The sequence below is a fragment of the Abramis brama genome (assembly GCF_963993115.1).
Source record: "Abramis brama genome assembly, chromosome: 25".
Taxonomy (NCBI): Eukaryota; Metazoa; Chordata; class Actinopteri; order Cypriniformes; family Leuciscidae; genus Abramis; species Abramis brama.
Genome location: NC_139987.1, coordinates 21,275,813 through 21,301,511, shown reverse-complemented (window position 1 = coordinate 21,301,511; position 25,699 = coordinate 21,275,813). Strand labels below are relative to the sequence as shown.

The following is a 25,699-nucleotide window of genomic DNA, read 5'->3' as shown; positions in this document are numbered from 1 at the left end:
GGCTGCTCTATGTGACGGCCCGCTCTTACATGCTCCTGACTTTTCTCTCCCCTTTATGTTACAGACTGACGCATCAGACAGAGGGCTGGGCGCGGTCCTGTCACAGGACCGCGCATCAGACAGAGGGCTGGGCGCGGTCCTGTCACAGGAGATAGAGGGTGAAGAACGGCCGGTGCTGTACATTAGTCGGAAGTTCTCGAAGAGAGAGACTAAGTACAGCACCATTGAGAAGGAGTGTTTGGCCTCACCCTCAAGCTATTATCTCAAGTTCTAGTTCTCACTAGAGTTCTCACCCTCCGCTATTATCTCTTGGGGCGGGAGTTCACCCTCTGTTCGGACCATGCTCCCCTGCAGTGGCTCCACTGCATGAAAGATACCAACGTGCGGATCACCCAGTGGTATTTGGCTTTACAGCCTTTTAAGTTTCAGGTGGTCCACAGGCCAGGTGCACAGATGGCTGTGGCCGACTTTCTCTCCAGGAGGAGGGGGGGTGAGGCTGCAGGCCGGATGGCTCCCCGGCCTGAGTCGGGGGTATGTGGCGAGGGGGGCGTGGTTCAGCGCGGTCTGTAAAGGGAGAGAGAGAAACGAGACGAGCGGGAGTAGATCAAGTGCAAATGACGAACACCTGTGTCTATTTGCAGTAATTGGCGTGGAGAGACCGCTCATAAGCCACGCTGGAACGAGAGAGAGGGAGAGAGATGGACTGAGGACTCGTACAAGAGACTGGAGAGAAAATTGGACGCAGAGAAAGAAAACCGGTGGATCCGAGCTCTAATTTTTTTAACTGTTTTGTGCCGTTGCGGTTGCCACGGTGAATGCGCGTTGTGCGCGACTTTTGTTTGTTTTGTTTTATTTTATTTTAATAAAGTACGAGTCCCAGTCACGCCGACCCCTGTCTTCTTCCTTCCTGACTCTTGAACCTCATCACACCAAGGTTAAAGACTTTACTCTTTGCTGCTGCCTTTTGTTAATTGGAAAGGAGTAATGATTAATTATGTTGTCTTTTTATATTGCCCTATGTTGCTGTTAAGTTTTATGTAAAGCACTTTGAATTGCCTTTTTGGTGAAATGTGCTATACAAATAAACTTGCCTTGACAAATCAAAAACTCATATTTCATATCTTAAAATTAAAAAAATATATATATATTTGTGGCTTTTATAACAAATAATAATAATAAATATAGCTGCAAGCAGCAATTACCGGGGCCAAGCAGAATAAGACGACAAGACATGGCTGAAAGTGTCAGATCAACTGCAACAATGAGCAATTAAAGACATTTAAAAAGGATTTTAGGCGAAATGGCTGCAAAATCATATAAAAGTAATTCAAAATATGATTTAATGGATTATCACTTTCGACCAATAGGTGGCGCAGTTATGAAATTGATGTGGTGTGGTCAGAGTGAGGAGACAATGACACATACAAAGTTTGGTGTCAGTATGTCAAGGCATTGCAGAGATAAAGCCTGAATAGTGCTATTAGCATCATGCCTCAACTTTGCTGCTGGGCTATACGAAAACGGTTTCGTCTATCGACACGAAATCCATAACTTTTAGGTGGCACGGTCTGGAGATGATACGATTCGATTTTGGTGAAAATCGGACAAACGGTCTAGGAGGAGTTCGAAAAAGTAGGTTTTCACTGAAAATCAAGATGGCGGACAGGAAGTTCGGCCAAATAAGGAAAACTTGGTATCTATGTTCTCGGCTTGACCCAAGGAATCTATTAAGACCAGTGGCATTTCAAAAGGCAGATATATTCAAAAGTTATTAGCCTTTTTGGAAATTTTGTTATAACTTTTGACCACTAGGTGGCGCTATTTCAAAATATTTTGAGTACCTTCAGGGGATGGTGTTGTTGGCACATTCTGAGTTTTGTAATATTACACCAATGCATTTGTTTAGTATAGCATTTTATTTCATAAAACTGTATTGAAGTCAATGGGAATTTCATGTTTTGTTCTATTATAGCGCCACCAAGAGGCTCAGTCCCACAATTTTTTTTATGTGTCCTCAGAGTGAGCCCATACATATGTGTGTCAATTTTGGTGAAAATATCTCAATTCACTTCAGAGTTATAGACATTTATATGAAAAAAACACGTAAAAAATGACTGACACATGACTTTGATTGAATTTTACTACCCCTTACTATCAATATTTTCGCATTTGGGCATTGATGAATAACTATCGACCTATGTTTCCAAACTTCTGACGGTGGTTTCGTCTCGATCGGACAAACGGTTTCGAAGATATAGCCAAATGTTTTTTAAGCGCTAAATCACAACGCTACACAAACCGTAAGGCGAAACCTAGCATGTTTGGTATCGTAGGACTCGGCAAGGTTTCAGGAGTCCAATTAGATGAGACTCGTGAAAATAAGTCGACCACACCCAAAGTTATCAGCATTTGAAAAAAAAAATTCACCACTAGGTGGAGCTGTTTCGAAACTTCTCACGCTCCTTCAGGGCATCATGCTGATGACCCATACCAAGTTTCGTAACAATCCGTTCATGCGTTCTTAAAACACAGCATTTTAGCACAAAATTCAAAATGGCCGACAGTCAAAATGGCCGATATGGTAAAATTGGATATCAGTCGACTCAGCATGTTGCCCTGAATCTAACAAGACCAATTTTATGATTTTTGGACAAACTGTTCAGAAGTTATAAACAAAAATAGCCATTTTTCATATCTCCGGACCAGTAGGTGGCGCTGCACCGAAACGCAGCATGTTGCCTCAAGTCATGCTTGGGATGACATGTACCAAGTTTGGTCTGAATACGATAAACCGTTGTGGAGATACAGCCTTATGTCTGTTTTGCAAGCGCTACGTAAAATTTGTTCGAGCGTTTATCGAAAATGGTTTGACGAATCAACTTGAATTCCATAACTTTTGGTCAGCACTGCCTGAAGATGATCTGGTTCAATTTTCGTGCAAATCGGACAAACCGTCTAGGACGAGTTCGAAAAAGTAGGTTTTTGAAAACTTCAAGATGGCGGCCATATTTCTATGACGGAAAATGACGTCATAGGGTGCAATCGAATCGTCATGAGCTCAGGAATTTTGTTGATTGGCTGAACGGTTCAAAAGTTATTAGCATAAATATGAGTGAAACTTTGGACAGGTGGTGGCACTAGAGGGATTGGTTTTAAGACACCAAATTTGCTATGGTAACAGTTTAGACTGTCCTCTATCAGTGTGCCAAATTTCATAACTTTCCCGCAAGCGGTTCTATGGGCTGCCATAGACTCCCAGAGCGGAAGAAGAAGTAGGAAGAATAATAATAATAAGAACGGGAACAGATACAATAGGTGACTCCGCACCTTCGGTGCTTGGCCCCTAATAAGTTGCACGTTTCACATTGACCCCCTTGAATTTAGATAATTATAGTTTAAGGGCACACAGAAACACAGTTGCAGTACACGTGCAGGTAACTTGTTGGAAAAAAAATACAATGTTACCCGCTAAAATGTCACGGTTCCTACACAACATGATAACAAATAATGTATTTAAATAATGAACACGTCAAAACGAACAAACATACTTACAAGATCGAAGTAGAAATGTAAAGGTTTGCTGAGTGTTGCTCGCCCATTGCTCTCAGACAGGTATAAATGCTCTCTCGTGTAAAATAAAATTGAGTAGTCATGTCTAGTAGGGCTTGTGCCATCTAGCGGTTGAGAATTGTAATTGGATTTTTATTTAACTTAAAATGAAAGACAGTCAAATAATATCGTAGAATGTGTATGACTATGAATATTATGTGACAGCACAGCTAATGCTAATTCAAATGTTTACAAATGTGTGGGCTAAAAGCAGACTATACATAGCCCGTCCAATTCAGAGCTAAATCGTGGCTACAGATAGACCATGTCATGAAATGATATATTGTAGATATTATTGACATTGCGAACATGATGGGATATCAACCATCTTATGCGCTACCTGGCCAAAAATCATTTTTGACTTTTGACTGTAAGTGGGCTACAAATAGTCGGTCTGAGGAGCTAAATCATGGCTTCACACAGCCTATGCATAGAACATGAAAGAAATTAAACTAAACACCTTGTAATCACTGTTGACTTTGCTTACATGATGGAATATCATACATCTCGCAAGTTATTTTGGCCAAAACGACATGTTTCCAAATTCAAGGTTATTTTGGCTAAAAGGGTTACGGACTATATCGGGTGTAACAGAGACGGAGAAATGACGGCTATTGCTTGCTGGGAAATAGCCGGTCTGACTACGAGCTAAATCGGGGCTACGCACAGCCTACACATAGAACATGGCAAAGAAATGAAGCCAAACACCATGTAATTACAGTTGACTTTGCTTAAATGATGGAATATCATACATCTCGAAAGTTATTTTTAGTTTTTAGTTATTACGTAAATAGATTCAATGTTATTTTGGCTAGAAGTGGGTTACACATAGCCGGACTATATTGGGTCTATATTTAACCGAGACGGTGAAATGACGGCTGATTGCTTGCTGGGAGGTGGCCTCTTTTGGGGCCTTAACAAATTATAGATTCCTGAGACCAAAGATCGCCCGTTAGATATACATGAGACGAATTATATCTCATGTTTAACCACTACTGAGTCATCAGAGCCAGCGGCAAACGTCAGAAGGACTAGACGAGGTAAGGCTGTTCCAGGTGGGGTTAATGAGCGCTGAGCACTCCAAAAATGTCAGATACATTTTTCAAATAGGTGCTATCTTTATGAATAAACCCCAGATTTAAGCTTCAAACAACTATACATTCTCGCCTGAAAAACTCTTAAAACTACATTTCCTGATACAACAACAGAATCATTTTTTAAATTACGCAGGTTTTCGCCTCCGCTATTGATGCTGGTTGGTGCGAGATGCATTCTGGGATACCTGGCTGTCTCAATTCCGCACAAGTCACCTCTCGATGAATCCTCGATAAAAGGGGCGCATCAAGAACTCATCTGGGGATTTGAATTGTACTTGGCTAGATGTGAACTCTGAATTGGAACAGGACTTGATTCACAAGTACACAAGAACACAAGCAGGCTACAGACAAGAACGCGTATTGAGAAACAGCCCTGATAGCTGAGAGAAACTGATCATAGAAGTAGTTTACAATATAGCACTCCTTGTGGCGGATATCAGAACTCAACAATACATAATTTCAAGCACATGCACCTGGCAGCATTTTTGTTCACGTCCTTGTGTAAAATATATTTCGGGCCTTAACAGTCGAATAGCTTGGTAATAATATTTAAGGTGACCGAGGGAGTAATTATCACTCTAAACAGCCGTTAAGCGCTCATGTGCATCACACCCGCCTCTGTGTGATCTTCATCTCAATTAACTCCTCCCCTGTCATCAGTGCTCTAATTATGACAACCAGGTGCAAACAGCATGTAATCCTGTTTGTCACTCCCTGATCGGGGTTTTCAAACCTCTCATATTTATCATGTGAGCTGGAAGGGGAGGTGAGTTTTTGTAAGCCTCAGTGCCTGGGGCAAATGCAGGTGGGGAGGAGAGAACATTGAGTTTGTGTGCTAAAAAGAATCACACACGTGTGCCGGTGCCCTTTTCCCTGGTGGGCTTCGTCCCCTGAATTATTCTTCTACGTGACGACTGTCATGAGCCACGCGGTGGTGACAAGGGCTAGCCTTTGATCCCTGTGACGTGCATCTGGAGAGATCCGTGGAGACGGGCGTATGACTGTCAGCTCGCCGGCGTACATGAGCGTGTTTTTTGGGGGTTGTGCGGGACTCGGGATGTGAAGAAGGGCTGACAGTGGCCTCTTTTCCCTGCAGCCTCCGGCCTGGTGCAAAACATACATGAATAAATCAGCATGTTCTAAAAGAGGACACGCTCACAACTTCAAATCAAGCTTCTAAAGTTTGGCACTTTTTTTGATCTGCATCACTTTTTTTCATTTCATCTGATTGTCATTTTCTTGTGTTATTAATGTAACTATGGACAGGCTTAACCTATTTTTACAAGATAGCATATATCCTGTCATACTACTATATAAGTATTGTCTAATATGATAATATATACATCTGTTCAGATTTTTTTTTTTTAAATACTTTCATTTCACAAAAATAAATTAATAAAAGTGAGGGTAAATACGTTTATAATGTCACAAAGTTATTTTGAACATTTTATTCAAAGACTCCTGAAAAAAAAAACATACTTTTCCACTAAAATATTAAGCAGCACAACACTTTTAACTATAATAATAAATGTTTCTTGAGCAGCAAATCAATGATTTCTGAAGGATCATGTGACACTGAAGACTGGAGTAATGATGCTGAAAATTCAGCTTTACCATCACAGGAATAAATTACATTTTAAAATATAGTAAAATAGAAAACAGATGTTTTAAATTGTAATAATATTTCACAATATTACTGACTTGACCTGTATTTTTGATCAAATAAATGCAGACTTGGGGCCCTATTTTAACGATCTGAAACGCAAGTGGCAAAGCGCAAAGCGCAAGTAACTTTGTGGGCGGGTCTCGGCGCTGTTGCTATTTTCCCGGCGGGATAAATGGCTCTTGCGCCCGGCGCAAATCTAAAAGGGGTTGGTCTGAAGTAGCTTCATTATTCATAGGTGTGGTTTGGGCGTAACGTGAAATAAACCAATCAGAGCGACATCTCACATTCCCTTTAAGAGCAGACGCGCTTTTTCCTTGGCGTATTGCTATTATAACGGCGGATTTGCCAGGCACGCGCCAGGAGCGGTTCACAGCCGAGGAGAGCAACGCTCTCGTCACGGCCGTAAAAGAGAGAGAAGTGACATTGGGGAAGGAGAAACACACCCAAATTAAACAGGCATATAATAATGTGGGTAAATGTGTAAGCTAGATGTATGCTTTTATAATAAATTGTCTATCTATCTATCTATCTATCTATCTATCGTTTGTAATAATATGATTTGCAAAAATGAAAACTGCTGCTTCTGTGTAGATTAGAGAATCAAAGTGTATGCGCGTTGTGCACGCTATACATTATGGTCAAGCATGCGCCCTTAAAATAGCATAATGAACAACGCGCGATGCGCCACTGACTTTAGACTAGGTTTTTTCTGGCCAGTGGCGCAATTGTTTTATGGAACAGTAAAATAGCACCAGGGATTGTTTGCGCCGGGACACGCCTCCTTTTTTGCGCTGAACCGCCCAGGGAGCGCAAGTTCATTCCCTAGTTTAGCGACGTGCTTTTGTGGAGGGAAAAGCGCGCTTTGCGCGGGTGCAAAATAGGAATGAAACATGCGTCGGTGTACAAAGTCAATTGCGCTGGGTGCAAGATAGGGCCCTTGGTGAGCAAGTTTGCACCCTAATGCTGGGTACACACCAAAAGATAATCAGGCTGATTTTGGGCCGATTTCCCCCTTCTGACAATCCTAGCTATGTCCTGATTATCTTGATGGTTCTACAGATTATCTTATCAGATTCTCCCTTGGTGTGAGGTGTGTTAAGAGTGTCCGAACCTGCTCGGAAGAACGTCGGAGCCGCCCCGATCGCGAATCGTAAATATTCAACATGTTTAATATTTACGATCAGAAATCCTGATGTGTGGGGGGAACCCCGAGGACAAACGCGAGCTCTGGAGATTATCACGTGAAACAAAACAATATCCAATCAGAAAACGAGATGATGGAAGACGGAAGCATAACACGCAGTCATGGCGCAGCACAAAGTGAAATTGATGTGGACAGCAGAGATGGACGATCAGCTTGTTGATTTGACTGCAACAGCACAAATGTTTATACAACGTGTTGTGTAAAACTTTTCCAAACACTATCATCGCAATTTCTTCCTGCATATCGTCCGCCATGCTTATTCTGAGGTCTGGCAAGATTTTGCGAGATGTCCTGTGTTTACAGTCGAGACTCTGGTTGAAAATCTGTTTGTGTGTGGTGTGCTGTCTTTGTCACATCATAGCACACCACACACTATAGGAGCAAAACAGTTAAATCTAGGATTTTTTGTCCTCATGTTTGTGGTCTATCACATTTTGAAAATCTTATAAGATGTAAAAAATCTTTTGGTGTGTACCCAGCATAAAGGGGGTAATTGCTGCTCTCCCTGCTCTTATCCATGCTAGGCTGCATGGATGCGCAGGGAGTTCTTGCCCAGAACAGAACCATAACACCAATCCTAACTGCATGCTAATTGTCAATCGTTTCAAACCTTTCATGATGAAAACCTGTATCAAATCCATACTGAGGAAAGGACATACATACATACGTTCATTCTTCATACATTAGCAGTGTTAGTTACCGACCCTTTTAGTCTCTTGTGATTTGTTTTGCTGCAACATGAGTTCTAAGCAAATTTGTGGTTCTGAAGAAAACCAATCAGAAGAAGCAATGTTATATCTTATATCAGTTGTATTAATTTGTTTTCATAGACTAACCTAAAGACTTTTTTTTTTTTGCACTGCTGTACTGTAAAACGAAAGTTTGCATTGGGCAATTTATTGTTTGCGCATTAGGTGTGCGAATGATGGTTTATCAGTGTAGATCACCATTTTTGTGCTGTCACAGAGAATGATTGGAGAAGTAGTTGTGTCAGGCAAGCCTGAAACGTGAAACCTAATAAACCAGTTAAATGAACTGTCTTCACCAACAATACTTCCATTCACAACTTCCAACATTCACACTTCCAACATTAATTGATTATGATCAACGCTACAACTTCTGACATGACTCTTAAATTGACATGCTGCCAAAAAAATCCTAATGATTTCAGTTCACAGAATTGATGTTCACATGCTCACACCTTGTAAATACAATTATTCATGGCACAAAAATAAAACTCTTGATGGATGTTGCCTCAGTTCTAATTATAATCACCTTGATCTGTTGCAACCAATTGGATTCCTCTCTGTTTGGATGATAATAAAAAGTTTCTCATAAAGCTTCTCTTCTTAAACTTCTTGAAGAAGATGACACTCGCCAAAGGCAAGGGGTTTCAATTTGAGGCCTATGCCTATTTGGAGCAGTTTGAGGCTTTCTGTATTGTTCTATTGTCGGCTTTAATTGGCTCTGTGCTTGTCCTTTTACCGTTCACATTAGGAACTCTATCCTCCATGTGTGAGAGAGACACCCACATTGTTGCTGGTACTGGCAGGGTAACAAGCCCCTTTCCCATCTGAAGAAAATGTTCCTGTGTGTAGACCCTGGAGAGCACAGACCGAGACAACAAGCTTTTGTACCAGGATCATGCCGCTGTGATTTTTTTCTCTTCTTTTTCCATGTCTCATTCGAACACAGGCGGATTTTGTTTGGAACTTTTTCTGCAATTTACTTGGAACAGCCTGTTATAAATAGGTTGTGGCTTACCTTCCTGTTCTCCCACTTTTATTAATCTAAAAGAGTCTCTTTAAAAACAGATTGAAACGTCATGCCCATTCCAACTGAGCCAGATGGATTTTCTATATAAAATATCCATAAATATATAAAAACTACCGGTCAAAAGTTTAGAATAAATAAAACTTTTTTTAAATGTTTTTGAAAAAAGTTATTTATGCTCACCAAGGCTGCATTTAATTGATGAAAAATACAATATAAACATTAGTATTGTGAAATATTATTACAATTTAAAATAACTTTTTCTATTTTATTATATTTAGAATTTAATTTATTCCTGTGATAGTCTTCATGATCCTTCAGAAATTATTCTAATATGCTGATTTTGTGCTAAATTATCAAATATTATTGGTAATCAAATATTAATAATGGTTCTTATTATTAGCAATGTTGAAAAAACTTTTTTGCTGCTTCATAATTTTGTGTAAACAATTTTTTTTGCGATTCTTTGATGATACAAATTCAGCTTTTCCATCACAGGAATAAATTACATTTGAAAATATTAAATATTAGAAAACAGTTATTTTAAATTGTTAAAATGTTTCACATTATTACTGTTTTTACTGTATTTTTTTATCAAATTAATGCAGCCTTGGTGAGCAGAAGAGACTCTTTCAAAGACATTATTTTACAAATCCTTATTTATTTCAAACGTTTGATATGTATGATATTGGTATGTATATATTTAAAAATGGTTTGGAAAAGTGATAAGGTGAAAACAGTTCAAATAGGTACTTTCTGATCGTCATTGGTAAATGAAAAATTGTAAATAATATTTTCAATAACTAAAGATAGAAAAAAAATGAAAAAAGAAGGAATACAAAAACGTGTCCCACTTTACCCGTATTCGGCCTATTTTGCATCAGGATTTAAACCAAGATCTCCTTTCATGATAACCAAAAACTGTTTTTTTGTTATGATTTGTGGCCCCATAGTGACCACAGAACTGCACTTGTGCCCCCCTAAAAATAATAAATAAATAAGTAAATGGTGCATGATGCCCCTGCATAGAAAATGTACATTTTAAATCTAGATAATTTGACAGAAAAACAAGTTTTATGTTTTAAGTTTTATGTAGCACAGACCCATGACCTGACAGTCAGACAGGTGAATAAAGGACATTTCTAAACTCTTTAAGGTTGAATTTCAAACAGGCAATGAGAGGAACAGCGTGGTTTGAGATGAAATGAGGCCTGAGGAACAGAAAATGCCACTAGGCTTTCAAATAGTGTTTCTTTTCCCCCGTTCAGGTTTTTCTAAGAGCTGCAGGCTTCTGTGTATATCTGAAACGGGGATATGGTTTTATTCTTCCTATCGACTCACCCTGGTCCCCGCAGTCTTTCTCTGTCTTTAATTATTAATTTCATGGAATTTGTTATTGTATTCATTCAGAGGTTTCAGGCTTCTCTTCAGCTCCATGGAAATTGAATCTCTTCTCGGCTGGAGCTGAGGCAGCTGCTTCAGTTCCTAATGGATTGACTGAGTATTGAATACTTCAGTGCCTCCTCAGGGTAGGTGCAGCTTAGTGAAGGAATTAGCTGAGCGGCTTGAAAGCTGAGAGGAGAGTGGAGTTGGAATTGAAGAGCCGCTCCATCTCTGCAGCCCTTCGGAAAGGCTCAGATGTGATCGAAAAGGCAGACGGCGTGCCGATTCCATGACGCAGGCTTCTGTTGTTGTGTTGACGCTGAAAGCGCTGAAAATCCTGAATAATGTGTCACTTTACTATGCACTATAAGGGTGAAATGTGTCATAACTGCCAGTGGAATCACAAAAATAATGACTGTTTTCAAACAGGTTTTCTCCTGTCTGCCATTAGTCGAACAAAAAAGATAACCCCGCCCTACTCACGTCATTGGTTGTTGCTCTTACAAATGTTTTAAATTTCCCCATTGGGTTCTTTGTGAGCAAACACAAAGGCTGAATCCGAAATCACCCCCTATACCCTCAAATAGGGCATTATTTGAGGGGATAGCCATTTGTAGTGGTGTCCGAAACCATAGTGGACGGTATCGAGTGCACTCATTCTATCCCACATTGCACTGCAATAATGAGTTTACAACCGATGTACGCTCAACAGCTGTCCGAATTCGCTCACTCGTTTTCATTCATTCCTTCAAGTGAACTGTTTTAGTGGCCTAATGTAGGGAATAGTGATTGAGGGTTTCGGGGGTGATTTCGGATTCAGCCAAAGTTTCTCAGGTAACCAAAGCGAGGGAAATGCAAAAGCATTGAAATATATTTTTTCTTATTTTTAGAGAATAATTTGTTCATATTTCTTCCATCACCATGTCCCTTTAGGGGCTCCGTATTAGTTTAACCTTGACGCCTGAATTTATTTACAATTATATAAAAAAATGTATTATGTGTGTTTCTGGCTCCAAGCTGATGCTAAATTAAGTTGAGATTGTTAATTTGTCTATAGCATATAGAATAGATATAAATTTAGGTATGATGCAAATTAGCGACAACAGACATTTATGGTAAATTAATAAAACACATTTTCCCATCTCAGGTATGTAGATTTTATTCATGTCACAAAGTTGTTAGAACTTCTAAACTTTAATTGACAAATTAATGAATCTTGACAACAGCAAGAAACAAAACACTCTCCTACTCCCTAACATTGACAGTAGTTTTTATACATTCCATGTTACACTCTGTTTAACTCTTTCCTTGTTTCTCCAGTGCATAAGTGAACAAAAAAACACACTATAATAAGTAAATTACACTCTGTCAGTTTAACTCTGTGCTTGTTTCTCCAGTGCATACAGTAGTGAACAAAAAAACACACTATAATAAATAAATTACACTCTGTTTATTATGTTCTGTGTTAAAACAAAGGACAGGAATTGCTTTTATATCCTAACATGCTATTTTTGTAATGATTATAGAAATAATCGGCCTAAAAAAAAAGCATGTGAGTGCTGAAAGCCATCTAAATACAGCATTATTATAGGTAGCCATTATAGCCGAATCCAGCCGTTATGGACGAATGTCGTGAATTCGCTACAAACTGAAATCTACAAAGTACATAAAAAATATTTGTTACATGAAGTCTATTTGAATAACATAGCTATAGAAGCAATCAATAAGCTGGTACATATTTTTATCTTAGCACAACTTACCTCATTTTGGGCAATTTCTCCACATTTGCGGCCTTGATATGCGGATTTTGCTAACCAAAATATTAGCTTCCGTGAACCGGATGTAGTTCCCACTCCGAACGGTCCTACGAGAAACCAGTGCGTGCAAAAGGTTCCTAGGTATGTATCGAATGTGCACAAACAGGCATTGGGGGAATACACCATAGACAGTATATAAACTGGACACAGCGACCCCATAGGTTTCAACGGAGAAAAGTGAAGCAAATTAGAAGCACTCACTTCCTGATGGCTGAGCATACTGCGCAGACTCAAACTGAGCTTGATGACGTGGATGTGACGTGAGCAGCCTGTCTGACAGTTGTAAGTCTTCTAGTAGCTGTGCCAAGAGAAATCTGAGTCATTCCCTTCCGAAACTTGCAGAGACGGAGAGCGTGAGTATTAGCTGTCCATGAGCTAGGAGCAGGAGCAACTTTATGACTCTCTATAGGCTTCTCTCTTGACTTTATCGGACTTCATGCCTCCACGTCCCCCCGATTGACTGCGAGCTTCTCCTCCTGTCTATACGGTAATTTCCAGAGAGTCGCGTGGTTATGACGCAATCGTTAGCCTATTTTTACAACAACTGCTTCTACGGGGCCATAACGTAAGATAGGCTACAAGGTAATGGAGCCTTTTATACATTGTCGTGTTTCTTTAGAAATAAACAATGGACAAATGGAGTCTTTAAACGCCTCAGAGGCTAGCAGGCTAAACTACATTTGGGATAGAAAGCTAACACTATTATCGTCAAAGATAGAGACAAGAGACCGTGTTTACTTTGATGTAACAAAATGTAGTGAGACTATTTAGGGCTGCTTTTAGTATACATTCTTTGTGTGATATCTACAGTTTCTAGTCGAATGATTTTAACTTGTTACTTTGTGTGTTACATGTAATGTGTATTGACATTACAAAACGCACTGTGTTTAGTTGAAGACGCAAAAAAACTGCGGAAAAACCTCAGGGACACCTATGTGAGAAAAAGGAGAGAGGAAAAGGAAACTGAAAGTGGACATTAGCATACTCCCCTTCAGACTCTCTGTTCTTTAAGATTGGGTGCACCCAAAACCTTCTTTTCTGTCTTTTAAAGAAAATGAAAAGCTCGTCTTCACTGGATGATGATGATTGATGAAGTATCCATGTTTTCTCAGCTGTCGGCGCGAAAGTTTTGGAATGTTGAAGCTCTGAATGTCACAGACATCACAAATTCGCGTCGCGGATAGATGTGAATGGTTTTGAGCGAACTATTCGCACGCAAACTGTTCGCGTTTTCGTTTCACTTTTTCGTTACGTGTCCGGTGTGAAAGGGAAAGAAAGAAAGGTGTAAGACAAGAAAGGTGCAGATGGACTTGGTTTTTTTTTTAGTCTCCAGATGAAGGGGTTTACTGCTCCTGGTTAGTGTGTCATGAGTTAAGCTAGAAAAACTGTTCTGAGACATGTTGTATGTATGCCTCAAAAAAAATGTTCCTTCATTTTATAGTGGCCTTGAAAATGATTTGGGCATCAAGTCAAACTAATTCTGCACAAGCTTTTTTTCCAGAACTAATGAACTAAGTTAATTCTTTTGAACCTTTTTTGATTAACTTCTTAGGGCTCCTCAACCACCACCAGTGCAGCATTCACTTGGACAATACAATGGCAGCCACAGTACAATGGCGCCAGTGCGCTCACCACACATCAGGTGGAGAGGAGAGAGAGTGATAGAGCCAATTCAGTGGATAGGGATTATTAGGAGGCCATGATAGACAATGGCCAATGGGTGGAATGTGGCGGGGTTACACCCCTACTCTTTTATGAGAAGCGCCATGGTGCCATTCTTGTTGTTATGGAAATGACAGGTCATTGGTTAGCTGTCAAAAAGGCGCTTGATGTAGGGCTTTTTTTTTTCAGAAAAGTTTAACTTTATTCAACTTGGAAAAATGCTCTGAGCTGCAGAAAAAAGACGTTGGCGTTTTAAAAAAGCGATCAGGACTTTTTTTTGAAAACACGGTTTACTCCATAGTATTATAATGTAAAACAGATGCTGGCAGCTTCAAAAAAGACGCCAAGTGTGAAGTATGTTGAATCAATATAGTAACATGTTTCGCCGACTTTAAATCTGGACATGTTCCACTAACATTTACAGTTTTTCACACTGAGGCTGCATCCGAAATCGCATACTTCCCTACTATATATAGGCGAAAAACAGTATGTGACAAAATAAGCATGTCGGAATTCACAATAGCCTACTCATAAAAGAGTAGGCAAAAAGTCCCCGGATGACCTAATACTTCCGGCGAGATTCTGAAGTGTGCATACGATGGACACTTTACTATCCCATGAGACCATGGGAGAAGATTTGTGGGCAAATTCCAATTGGAAGTGAGCATCCCTATGCCCTACTCACTACAAAAGGCAGAAAATAACCATAAATACTTCATTAAAGTGACCATTGCATGTTCCCTTCACTAACAGACTTGTGGAAGGGCCTTCGTGAAGCGATTCAATTGTTCACTTTCATTTGAAACGCTCCTACAAATGGCATCTCCTTCCTGAAGTGCCCTTCAAGGGTGCAAAAATGCCGTTTGGAATTTGCTTTGTGAATGGCAGTAAAGCGACGCAACTGACACTGGTAGGTCACATGTTTTGTATTTGAGGTGACAGCTGTATAGGCTCCACCCTCTTCTGTATAAGGGGAGGACAGCAGCAGTTCATTTGCATTTAAAGATACATCCAGAAAAAAAAAAAAGGATGTTTTTCCTTCCACTCAAAAATGTGTATTTGTGGGTTATTTTGAGTTGAAACTTCACAGACACATTCTGGGTACATCTGAGACTTATGTTAAATCTTGTAAAAAGTGGCATAATAGGTCCCCTTTAAAATAAACCCCAATTGGTTTTGTATTTTGTGATTAGATGGCATGACATTCATGTGACTTAAGTGTCCAAAAACTTTTAGAGGCTGGTGAATGTTAGTATGCCAACTGATTGTTAAGATTGAATCTATCTTTATGAGAGACAAATTGTGTTGTATGATGTTCACACCACTTTACCTTGATCTTATTTTTCAGATGCCAGCTGGAGAGGATAAAACACTAATACGTGACGGGCAGCAGATGAAAACAAATGCTAATGGAACAAGGGATGTGCACATGATGATAACCTTGAAAATAAACACAGCAAATATTTTCAAAAGCCTCTCAGATTAACTTGATCCAAACACAACATGTGGACCCGTGGAGCATCGACAGATTTAATCGTGCCTTTGGTGTTGAGACACCAGATATCCCAGACTACACAATGCTAAAACGACAGCCGAGACTGACTGGGGAAAGTAAATTGAATCCATAAAGCCACTACATGCACACACAACTGCATTCCAAATGTTTTGACTGTGTTGTCAGCCATAGTTTATGGACAATACAGAAACTCTAAGGCGATGAGCTCACTTTAATTGTGTGTTTTTAGAATTTTGATTTTGCATTCAAGAGAAATATTGAGAGATTTCGATGCATGGATGCGTTCAGTGTATCCATGAATGCCAGAATTGTTCTTCTGCCATTTTCTCTCCTATTCTAACAGGCCAAAAAAATCTACGAGTATTATTTTAAGCATAGCAGTGAAGAGCTTTCTGGAACAAAACCAATTATTACATCTGCTGAAACACGCAGGGCACACGCACTCAGGGGTACAGGTGAGATTTTTCAAATTAGTTGTTATTGAAAAACATTTTAATCATTTTTTTTTTTTACTCTGGAAGCTTCTCTCAGATCAGTCTCTACTTTTTCTGTTCTGTCCACTCAAACAGTTCAGAGTTTCTAGCTTTTGCATTTAAAAGCACAGTTAGAAATGAGATGAGAGAGCAAGAAAAAAGCCACAGATGATCAGTCACAGATGAAGAAAGAAACGAAATGTTACAAGCGTGCTCTAAACAGTTCACCCAGCGTAGAGAAACCGACAGTATTCTATCTCTTGATCTCAATGTTCTTGATCTTTGGCTGTATTTTTAATGCAATAATTGCATAGACAGCGGGGGAAAAAACATATCCCATCATAAACGCGTGTGCACGCGTGTAATGATGGTTGCTGCGTGCTGATGTTCTCTTTGTGCATGAGAGTATTAAAGAGGCTAATGAGGTAAAACCATTGCTCTCTTTTATACTCAGACTATTATTCAAACACAGCCTATTAACTTGATGGATTGGGATAATTAATGGATATTTCTCTATGTAGCTTTTGTGCTATCAGGTGCGCGGTGAACATTTAACTGTTTACTTCACAGGTTCTTTCGTCCGCTTCGCCATGGGCTCCTGGAGGGCCGACAAGAGCAGCTGTATATTTCCATCCTCATAAGAGGCGGCACTATGAATCCATACTTGTGCTCATGATTTAATTATAAGTCACACATTTGAATGAATAAAGTTCTCTATAGCCAGCTGGCTGTAGACCAGCAGGGTTCATTCAGCGAGAAGCCGTGCGATTTTCAGAGAGAATGGAGTCTCGCTGGAAACCCCGAGCACTCGACTACAGAAGCCTTTGGTCTCCTCAGGTGATCCTCCGTATCACTGCAAAAACAATGAAGCTGCCTTCCAGCGGTGCCATCGGACAGTAGAGAGCATATTTGTTCTGTTTGCTATATGCCTGACAATAATGAGATGGCAATCATTTCCGGTGCCTATGCTCTCTTAAGGGTTCAGGGTCGGGAAACGGTCTCGATGGGAACAGTGTGGCGCGGGCATTAGTCGAGAATGAAACGACTAGATCATGTCAGTGCGCAGCTTCAAGCTATTTGCCAGCAAGTCCTTTATCTGACAGCGCCGCCAAGCTAACACTGATCAGAGGAAGATAGCTCATAAGTATGGCAGAGCTATAAAATCTCCCAGCAGAGAACCGGGCCGGGGGGGCGTGAGATTACCCTTTCAAGATGACCAATTATTTCAAGAGGTACTCGTCGAGTTTTCCGTGGGCCCTTTCTCGGGAGATGTGGCTTTAGGAGAACATTATTCTCTCAAATTGTTCTGCCGTCATTATCTGTCTCGTGGCTTTCATTCACCTGCGTATTATTTGAAAACAGAACGAGAGATTAACTCGCGAGAGGGAAACTGATTATCCCCATTCATGCTTCTAAACCATCTGAAGCACAAATCAAAGGAAAGGAAGAATCTTCCAATGGCTTGTGAATGTAGTCTAATGTACACAAACCCAGTGGCCATGTAAACCCACATTTGTGTTGTTCTGATGCCCACCACCAATCAAAAACTTTTTTTTTTTTTTTTTTTACTCCGCCTGGTTTCCAAGGTCTCGCACAAACCACAAATGAGTCTGATTTGATTTGGCAAACAAATGAACTCTTATCAATAGCAAATAGATCCAGTGTGTGTGTCTGTGAGATGTACTGAAAGTAATGAATTTGTAAAGCTCATTCCCTTCCCTCAATTAAAAGAGAGCAAGAACAGACGAGAGTACAACAGGTAATCACACATTTCCATTCGCACTTTCATTTTCCTCCGTTTCATTCTTCATTAAACTGCAGTTGATTTGTTTTCCTTCTTTCTACGTCTGATTGATAGAGTGTATCATTTCACAATCTGTCTTTGTTATCGTGACATCTCTCCTCTGCACAAATGAACCCGAGTCCCTCGGTGATGGAACTGATGAATAGGGTCCATCATCTGTAAGAGCCTCCCAGACCTTTACTGACATCTAGTGGAAGAAAATGAAGAGATTCACTATAAATGGTGGTAGTATTGTTTCTTCTTTTATTGATTTGTTATATTATTTTTCTAAGTGATTAAACTCAATATTCTTTGCCTGGTAAATGATTTAAAAAAATAATAATAAAAAAGAAATTATCAAGAAAAAAAAACTTTTTTTAGAGATCACCATACCAATCTGCCAAAAAAACAAAACAAAAAAAACATATTTTATATATACATTATACACTGCCCGGCAAAAAAAAAAAAAAAAAATCACACATAAAAAATAAATGTTGTAATATTATTTCCATCAAGAGGTGCATACATTTTTGGTCAAGATCTGGTATTGACAATTAGCCTACAAGAGTCCAGCACTCTGTAAAGTCTCCTCCAGCACATCCCAAACACTTTCAATGAATTTAAGGTCTGGACTCAAAGGTGCCAATTCATGTGTGAAAATGATTCTTCATGCTCCCTCTCAAGCATTCTTTCACAATTTGAGCCTGATCAATTTTGACATTGTCATCCTGGATATGACCATGATGTGTCTTCCTACAAGGTGTCAGAGTTCTGTCACTTCTGTTTGGGTTATATCTTGGGTTGTACCAGAGCATTCTGCATGCATGGAGAAAGCACATCGGTGATCCAGAGACTGTTCACGTCACGTCTGCCGATCCAGATACTGTTCAGGTCACGTCTGCCGATCCAGAGACTGTTCAGGTCACGTCTGCTGAGCCTGTGTCTCCGGACAAGATGGGCGCCACCGAGTCAGTGTCTCCGGACAAGATGGCCGCCGCCGAGCAAGTGTCTCCGGACAAGATGGTCGCCGCTGAGAAAGTGTCTCCGGACAAGACGGCCGCTGCCGAGCAAGTGTCTCCGGACAAGATGGCCGCCGCCGAGCAAGTGTCTCCGGACAAGATGGCTGTGTCTGTTCCTGTTTCTGAGCCGGTGTCTGTTCCTGTTCCTGAGCCGGTGTCTGTTCCTGTTCCTGAGCCGGGTTCTGTTCCTGTTCCTGAGCCGAGCCGGTGTCTGTTTCTGTTCCTGAGCCGGGTTCTGTTCCTGTTCCCGAGCCAGTGTCTGTTCCGGTTCCTGAGCCGGTGTCTGTTCCTGTTCCTGAGCCGGTGTCTGTTCCTGTGTCATGGCCGCCCAAAGAGTCGTCTCCACCATGGCCGTCCGAAGGATCGTCTCCGACCTGGTCGTCTCCACCATGGCCGCCCGAAGGGCGGAGTTCTGTCACTTCTGTTTGGGTTACATCTTGGGTTGGTGACAGAGCTCTGGCATTCCCAGTTTGTCCTGTGTTTGTTTAGTTTGGTTTATTGTGAGCACATGGCTTGTCTTGTATTCCTTGTGCCATGTGCTCTTCTGTCAATTGTCTAGCCCCTCCCATCTTGTTACCTGATAATTGATTAATCTTCCCACCCGCTTTGTTCGTTACCCTCTTTTGTTTGCTCCCTATTTAGTCTCCCTGTGTTTGCAGTCCTGTGCTGGTTCATTGTCCATGTTTCCCTCGTGTTTCCTGTTCCCGCCTGAGATCTCTCTTGTTTTCCCCCACGGGGTAGTTTTTGTTTGTAGTTTTATTTTATTTCTTTTGTTAATAAATACCTATTTGTTTCTGCACTTGAGTCCTCGCTACTTTCACCAACCCAGTCCGTGACACATGGTTGTTTAAGAAATGAAAAGCTACACACTCCATCAATTAGGGTTAAAAGAACTGTTGGCAGACATAACATGCAAGAAACATAATAATCACTGCAATAATGATCCAATCATAGACTCTTAAAGGATTAGTTCACCCCAAAATGAAAATTTCCTAATAATTTACTCACCCCAATGCCATCCAAGATATCCATGTCTTTCTTTCCTCAGTGGGAGAGAAATTATGTTTTTTGAGGAAAACATTTCTGGATTTTTCTTCTAACAATGGACTTCATTGGTTACCATCGTTTTTAAGTCCAAATCAATGCAGTTTCAAAAGTCTTTGAAGTGTTTAAACGGGCTGTACGCAATCACAGCTGAAGAAGAGGTTGTTATCTAGCGAAACGATAGGTCATTTTAAAAAAATATATATATAATTTATAGACTTTTTACCTTCAATAGTTCGGATTGAGCTGATCAACAAACGGACAGGGAACTACGTCATCACGTTGAAAGGTCACGCCGGCGCCGGCAATACTATTTGAACTACTATTCATATTCATCAGAATGTTATTCATATACTATTCATATTCATATTCACTGAATACTATTACTATATATATAATAGCAAACAATACTATTTGAACTTTCCTCCTACGTACGGTCGCATTGTAAACAGTAGGGCGGTACTTCTGCCGGCGCCGGCGTGACCTTTCAATGACCTTTCTATCTCTAACCCTAACCAACAAAGAAAACTTCTTTGCATTTTCAAAAAACATCACTTAGTATTATTTATAAGCTGTTTTCCTCATGTGGACCAAAAAAATGTCCACAAGTACAAGGATTTCAGATATTGCCATCTTTGTGGGGAAATTTTGTCCTCATAATGTAGGGTTAATGTTAAATTTAAGCATTTTTTATACTGTATGTGTTTCTGTCCATGTCAAATTCTTATACTGTATGTGTTTCTGTCCATGTACTAATCAAATTCTTATTACAAATTGATGGGAATATCTGCATGGTCCTCTGAACGTCACATTTCTCCCGTCAAGCAAGTTAATCTCACCTCAAGTTCTTCAAATCACACTCCTGTTGAAATTTCTGTCACTGCTGTGCCCTTTAGGTTTTGACCTGACTCTGGAATTGCAATTAGTCTCCTGTAAGTTGATTTGTGTGAACTGCATTTGCTAAACAGTAAGTAATTAGCGACTAACACATCCTCCATTGCACTTTTCCATGCAGTCATATTCACAATACATTGCCTGATAAATGTATTTAACATTTTAAAATAGCATTTTTTTTCCCACAAAATCATTAGTGGCCATATTCAGCTACTTTTGATGGTGGACAATTATGCCTTTCACTCTTAGATAAAAGTTTCAGTGAAGTTCTATAGAACCCTGACCTGGGTGACCTCAATTTTAAAGATAGCTTTAAAAGGTTCTATATAAGGAGAAATGTCTTAAATGATTGCACAATACTTTCATGTTCAGTGGGTTATTTATTGTTTTTTTATAGTGATTAAGTATGTTTACGAGCTGTTTAATTCATACAATTTTATGACAATTAAAAATGAATTAAAACCAAATTAATTCATTAAAACTAAATGATCCCATGATGGAAAAAGCTACATGTTTCTAAATATGAAGCACCTGATAGAACACTTTAAGGTTCTGTATAGAACATTTCGTAGAATTTCACTCATAACCTTTTCTTTTAAGAGTGAAAATGGGCACACACAAAAATCACATACATTTATAGGGGGAAAAAAGAGCATATTTTTGCACTGTTATTTTAACAGTGTTTTACTCACCAAATCTGGATTTAGTTTCTTATGCAAGCGCCTGAGCTGCATTTGAGACATGTTGTTACACTTTTCAGCTGGATTTCATCCTTACTTACGTCATAAAGAAATAAAGATGACACTTTTGACATGATGAACGTCACAAGTCTGACATCTGATCCCTGCACAGACCTTAAGCCTTTCTCTTCACCGTGTCTTCATGCTCAGTGGACACCCTGAGGAAAATGGTAAACTATGAATAATAAAATGAGGAAGACACCGCAGACTTTCCCACGTCATGAGTGTTGAATACGGTCTGCTGGTCTCCTCAAACATTTTTCTGTTCATCTACATATGATATTTATCAATTTATTTCACATTTTATTTAAATGTCATTTAAAGTTTGTCAGGTGAAAAAAAAATGTTTCATGATAATGAACCGCTGACTAATTTTCCTGTTGATTACACAGCTACCCACCAAATAAATATGTGAACATGAAACATTTATTTGAAGTGAAATTATTTATACATTTGTATTTTTTTAATCATTTATAGGCTAGAGAGTGGTGTCAATCAATTGCGCATGAAAGTTGTATCCATTACTACAACCCCAAATCAGAAAAAGTTGGGACACTGTACAAATTGTGAATAAAAACAGAATGCAATGATGTGGATGTTTTGAATTTAAATATTTTATTCAGAATACAACATAGATGACATATCAAATGTTTAAACTGAGAAAATTTATCATTTTAAGGGAAAAATAAGTTGATTTTAAATTTCATGGCATCAACACATCTCAAAAAAGTTGGGACAAGGCCATGTTTACCACTGTGTGGCATCCTCTCTTCTTTTTATAACAGTCTGCAAACGTCTGGGGACTGAGGAGACAAGTTGCTCAAGTTAAGGAATAGGAATGTTGTCCCATTCTTGTCTAATACAGGCTTCTAGTTGCTCAACTGTCTTAGGTCTTCTTTGCCGCATCTTCCTCTTTATGATGCACCAAATGTTTCTATGGGTGAAAGATCTGGACTGCAGGCTGGCCATTTCAGTACCCGAAAACTGCAGTACCATTTTCAGAATTGGTGATCCTCTGCCCATCTTGACTTCTGAGAGACACTGCCACTCAGAGAGGCTCTTTTTATACCCAATCATGTTGCCAATTGACCTAATAAGTTGCAAATTGGTCCACCAACTGTTCCTTATATGTACATTTAACTTTTCCGGCCTCTTATTGCTACCTGTCCCAACTTTTTTGGAATGTGTAGCTCTCATGAAATCCAAAATGAGCCAATATTTGGCATGACATTTCAAAATGTCTCACTTTTAACATTTGATATGTTATCTATATTCTATTGTGAATAAAATATAAGTTTATGAGATTTGTAAATTATTCCATTCCTTTTTTACGCACAATTTGCACAGTGTCCCAACTTTTTCTGATTTGGGGTTGTATAATATATATTATACCAGCGTTTCTCAGAAATCACTTACTGCACCTTTAATCAAAATAACTTCCTCTCCCTCTTGCAATAACATTGCTTCTCCTCTCTGATAACATATTTGCACAAAGCACCTAAAGAGACATTTGCGGGGGGAAAACTAGGGATTTTGCATGCATGCACAATCAACTTTAGTCACAGTTTTTATTTCTAATAAAGTAATTTTAGGGGCTTCTATTTTTAGGCCTGTAAAACTACAGGTACAGGGTCCTTGCATCTGGCTGAATTGGAAAGGATAATATAGCTCAAACTAATTTATTTAAAAGAATATTTCTTTATGACTAACTGAAGTTTATCTTGCTAAACGTGAGAAAAGCTTATAAATAAGGAGTCTATATATATGCATCTATATATGCATATTAAATAATCTCACTAACAAATAATATATAGTTGCTTTGATATAAAATATTCCAATAAAACCAATGTGAACATGACGAATCTCTCTCCTTTTGTCCCCTACCCGTGCTGAAGTTCTCCAGGTTTGTGTGGCGTTTGTGCTCTGCTCACCGCAGGCCGTGATCGCATCCGCTGAAGACTGTCCTGATCCATATACTGGAGGAACATCCTGTACCATCTCACTGGAGAAGCTTCTGGACCGAGCCGTTCAACATGCAGAGCTCATTTACCGCGTCTCAGAGGAGTCCAAGTTGCTGTTTGTGAGTAACAGAGAGATGAACCTAAAGCTAAGCTTATAAAAGCTGCTTCTTGGAGTTTGCAATGACTTCAGTCCCACTAAAGATGAGAATAAACAGTCAACCAGTACACTTTACTGAATAATTCCAAAATATTTTCAGGAGGAGATGCTCAATTCATTTGGAGGTGTGAATCTGCATGTTCCCAGTGGGACCATGTGTGCTCCAAAAACAGTGTCGATGTCTAAAAGTGACATCCAACAGATTTCTGTGAGTTCCTCTAATGGCATCTGATAAAATTCAGTGTAACAGAGTAACATTCTCCCTAGATAAACACGTCTTTTTTGTTTTTCCCTCCAGGATAAATGGATCCTTCACTCAGTCCTGATTCTGATCCAGTTCTGGATTGATCCACTGGCAGATCTGCAGGCGTCTCTTGAGAATTTTGAGAACACCTCAAGTGCCCTGCTTAACAGGAGCAAATGGATGTCTACCAAACTGAGTCTGGAGCAGGGGGTTCTGGTTCTTGTTAGACAGGTAAATATGAAATTTCGAAAATTATTAGACCAAACATTTTTTTCCTTCATCTGGAAACATGTTTGGAAATCAGTCTATCTCTCTTTCTCTCTGTCAGATACTGGGTGAAGGTGGTTTGCTGTTGGAGGCTCCTGAAAAGACATCCGATTACATTGTCTCTTCCGATATTGAGTCTGTGAGAAGAGGCTATAGTGTGCTCTACTGCTTCAGGAGAGATGCGCACAAGATAGAGACTTTCCTCAAACTCCTGAAGTGCCGCCAGATTGATAAAGAGAATTGCTCCATTTTCTAAACTAAACTAATATATATATATATATACACACACACACACATTCTTCTGCCAGATTATTTTGAGTGTTTTTAGCCAAAGTTGGTTTTGCATTTGCACAAATTTTAATTAAAACAAAAATGTTTACATGCTTACTTGGAGATTGTGTTTTTGTCTCTAATGTCAGATATGGTTCACTGAAGGTTTGTAAGATGTTCTTTTCTAAATTAAAATGCATATTAAGAGAAATATTGAATCAGAATCACTTTCATACACATACGGTACCGTGAGAAATGGTAAACTGCTGTCTGAGATCACATTAAAACAATCTGGATTATTTCCATTTACAGTTTTTCTCCATTGGTTTGGCTCATTTCTTGAAACAGAAATTACATTCTCAAAACTCTAAGATAATTTGGCAAAACAGTCTTACAGTTCAGCACAACACTATAGCTCACTCGCAAAAGCTCATATCTCTCCCAAAACTGTTCACTCATGCTTCAAAACTAAATTCCTTTCCCATATAAAGAGTCAATGCCACGAAAATGGCAAAGATCCTTCTCAATTGCTTTGGCTCATTTCTTGAAACAGACCGGATGTTCTCAACACTCTTGGTGCTTTTGCCAAAATAACGTGGATGGTTCGGCACAACACCATGGTTCACCTGCAAAAGCTCATACCTCTCCCAAAACAGTTCACTCATGTGTCAAAACTAAATTTCCTTCTCATTTAAACAGTCAGTGCCCCCAAAATGCTTTGTCCCTTTGGCATTGTGTAAGCACTGCAAGTCAAAATGTTTAGATGTTTTGTCACTATGGCAGAGGACCATTGAAATATCCCTCATGTCCACCTTTCAGTCTTAGCCCAGTCCTTCATTGACAATGGTTACTGTCCTGTTTTTTGTCTAGCTAACAGAATACAATTGTGTATAATACTGAAAAAAAGAAAAAGGATTTTAGGGTAAGAGTAGCCTCCAAGGTTTGACATCACACATTGCACTCATACTGCCAAGGAAATTGTAACCATTATTCACACACATAAAGTAACTTCCATACATCAGAGTAAATAAAAATGTATACAGCATAATATACTCTAATATAAACACACAAACAAAAAACAATGGAAATTATATGCAGCCTACAGTGCTGTAAATAAAGC

At 39.4% G+C, this 25,699-nt stretch overlaps 1 protein-coding gene across 1 annotated transcript; it reads left to right on the top strand.

Moving 5' to 3' along the window:
* Positions 1-366: 366 nt before the first annotated feature.
* LOC311076907 (somatolactin-like) lies at positions 367-24,565 on the top strand (the record flags this gene model as incomplete). The annotated part of the gene is made up of 5 exons (XM_084105420.1): positions 367-531; positions 23,617-23,760; positions 23,899-24,006; positions 24,097-24,273; positions 24,371-24,565. 5 exons carry the CDS (start codon positions 367-369, stop codon positions 24,563-24,565), a joined length of 789 nt encoding a protein of 262 aa, XP_083961546.1.
* Between the last annotated feature and the right edge of the window lie 1,134 nt (positions 24,566-25,699).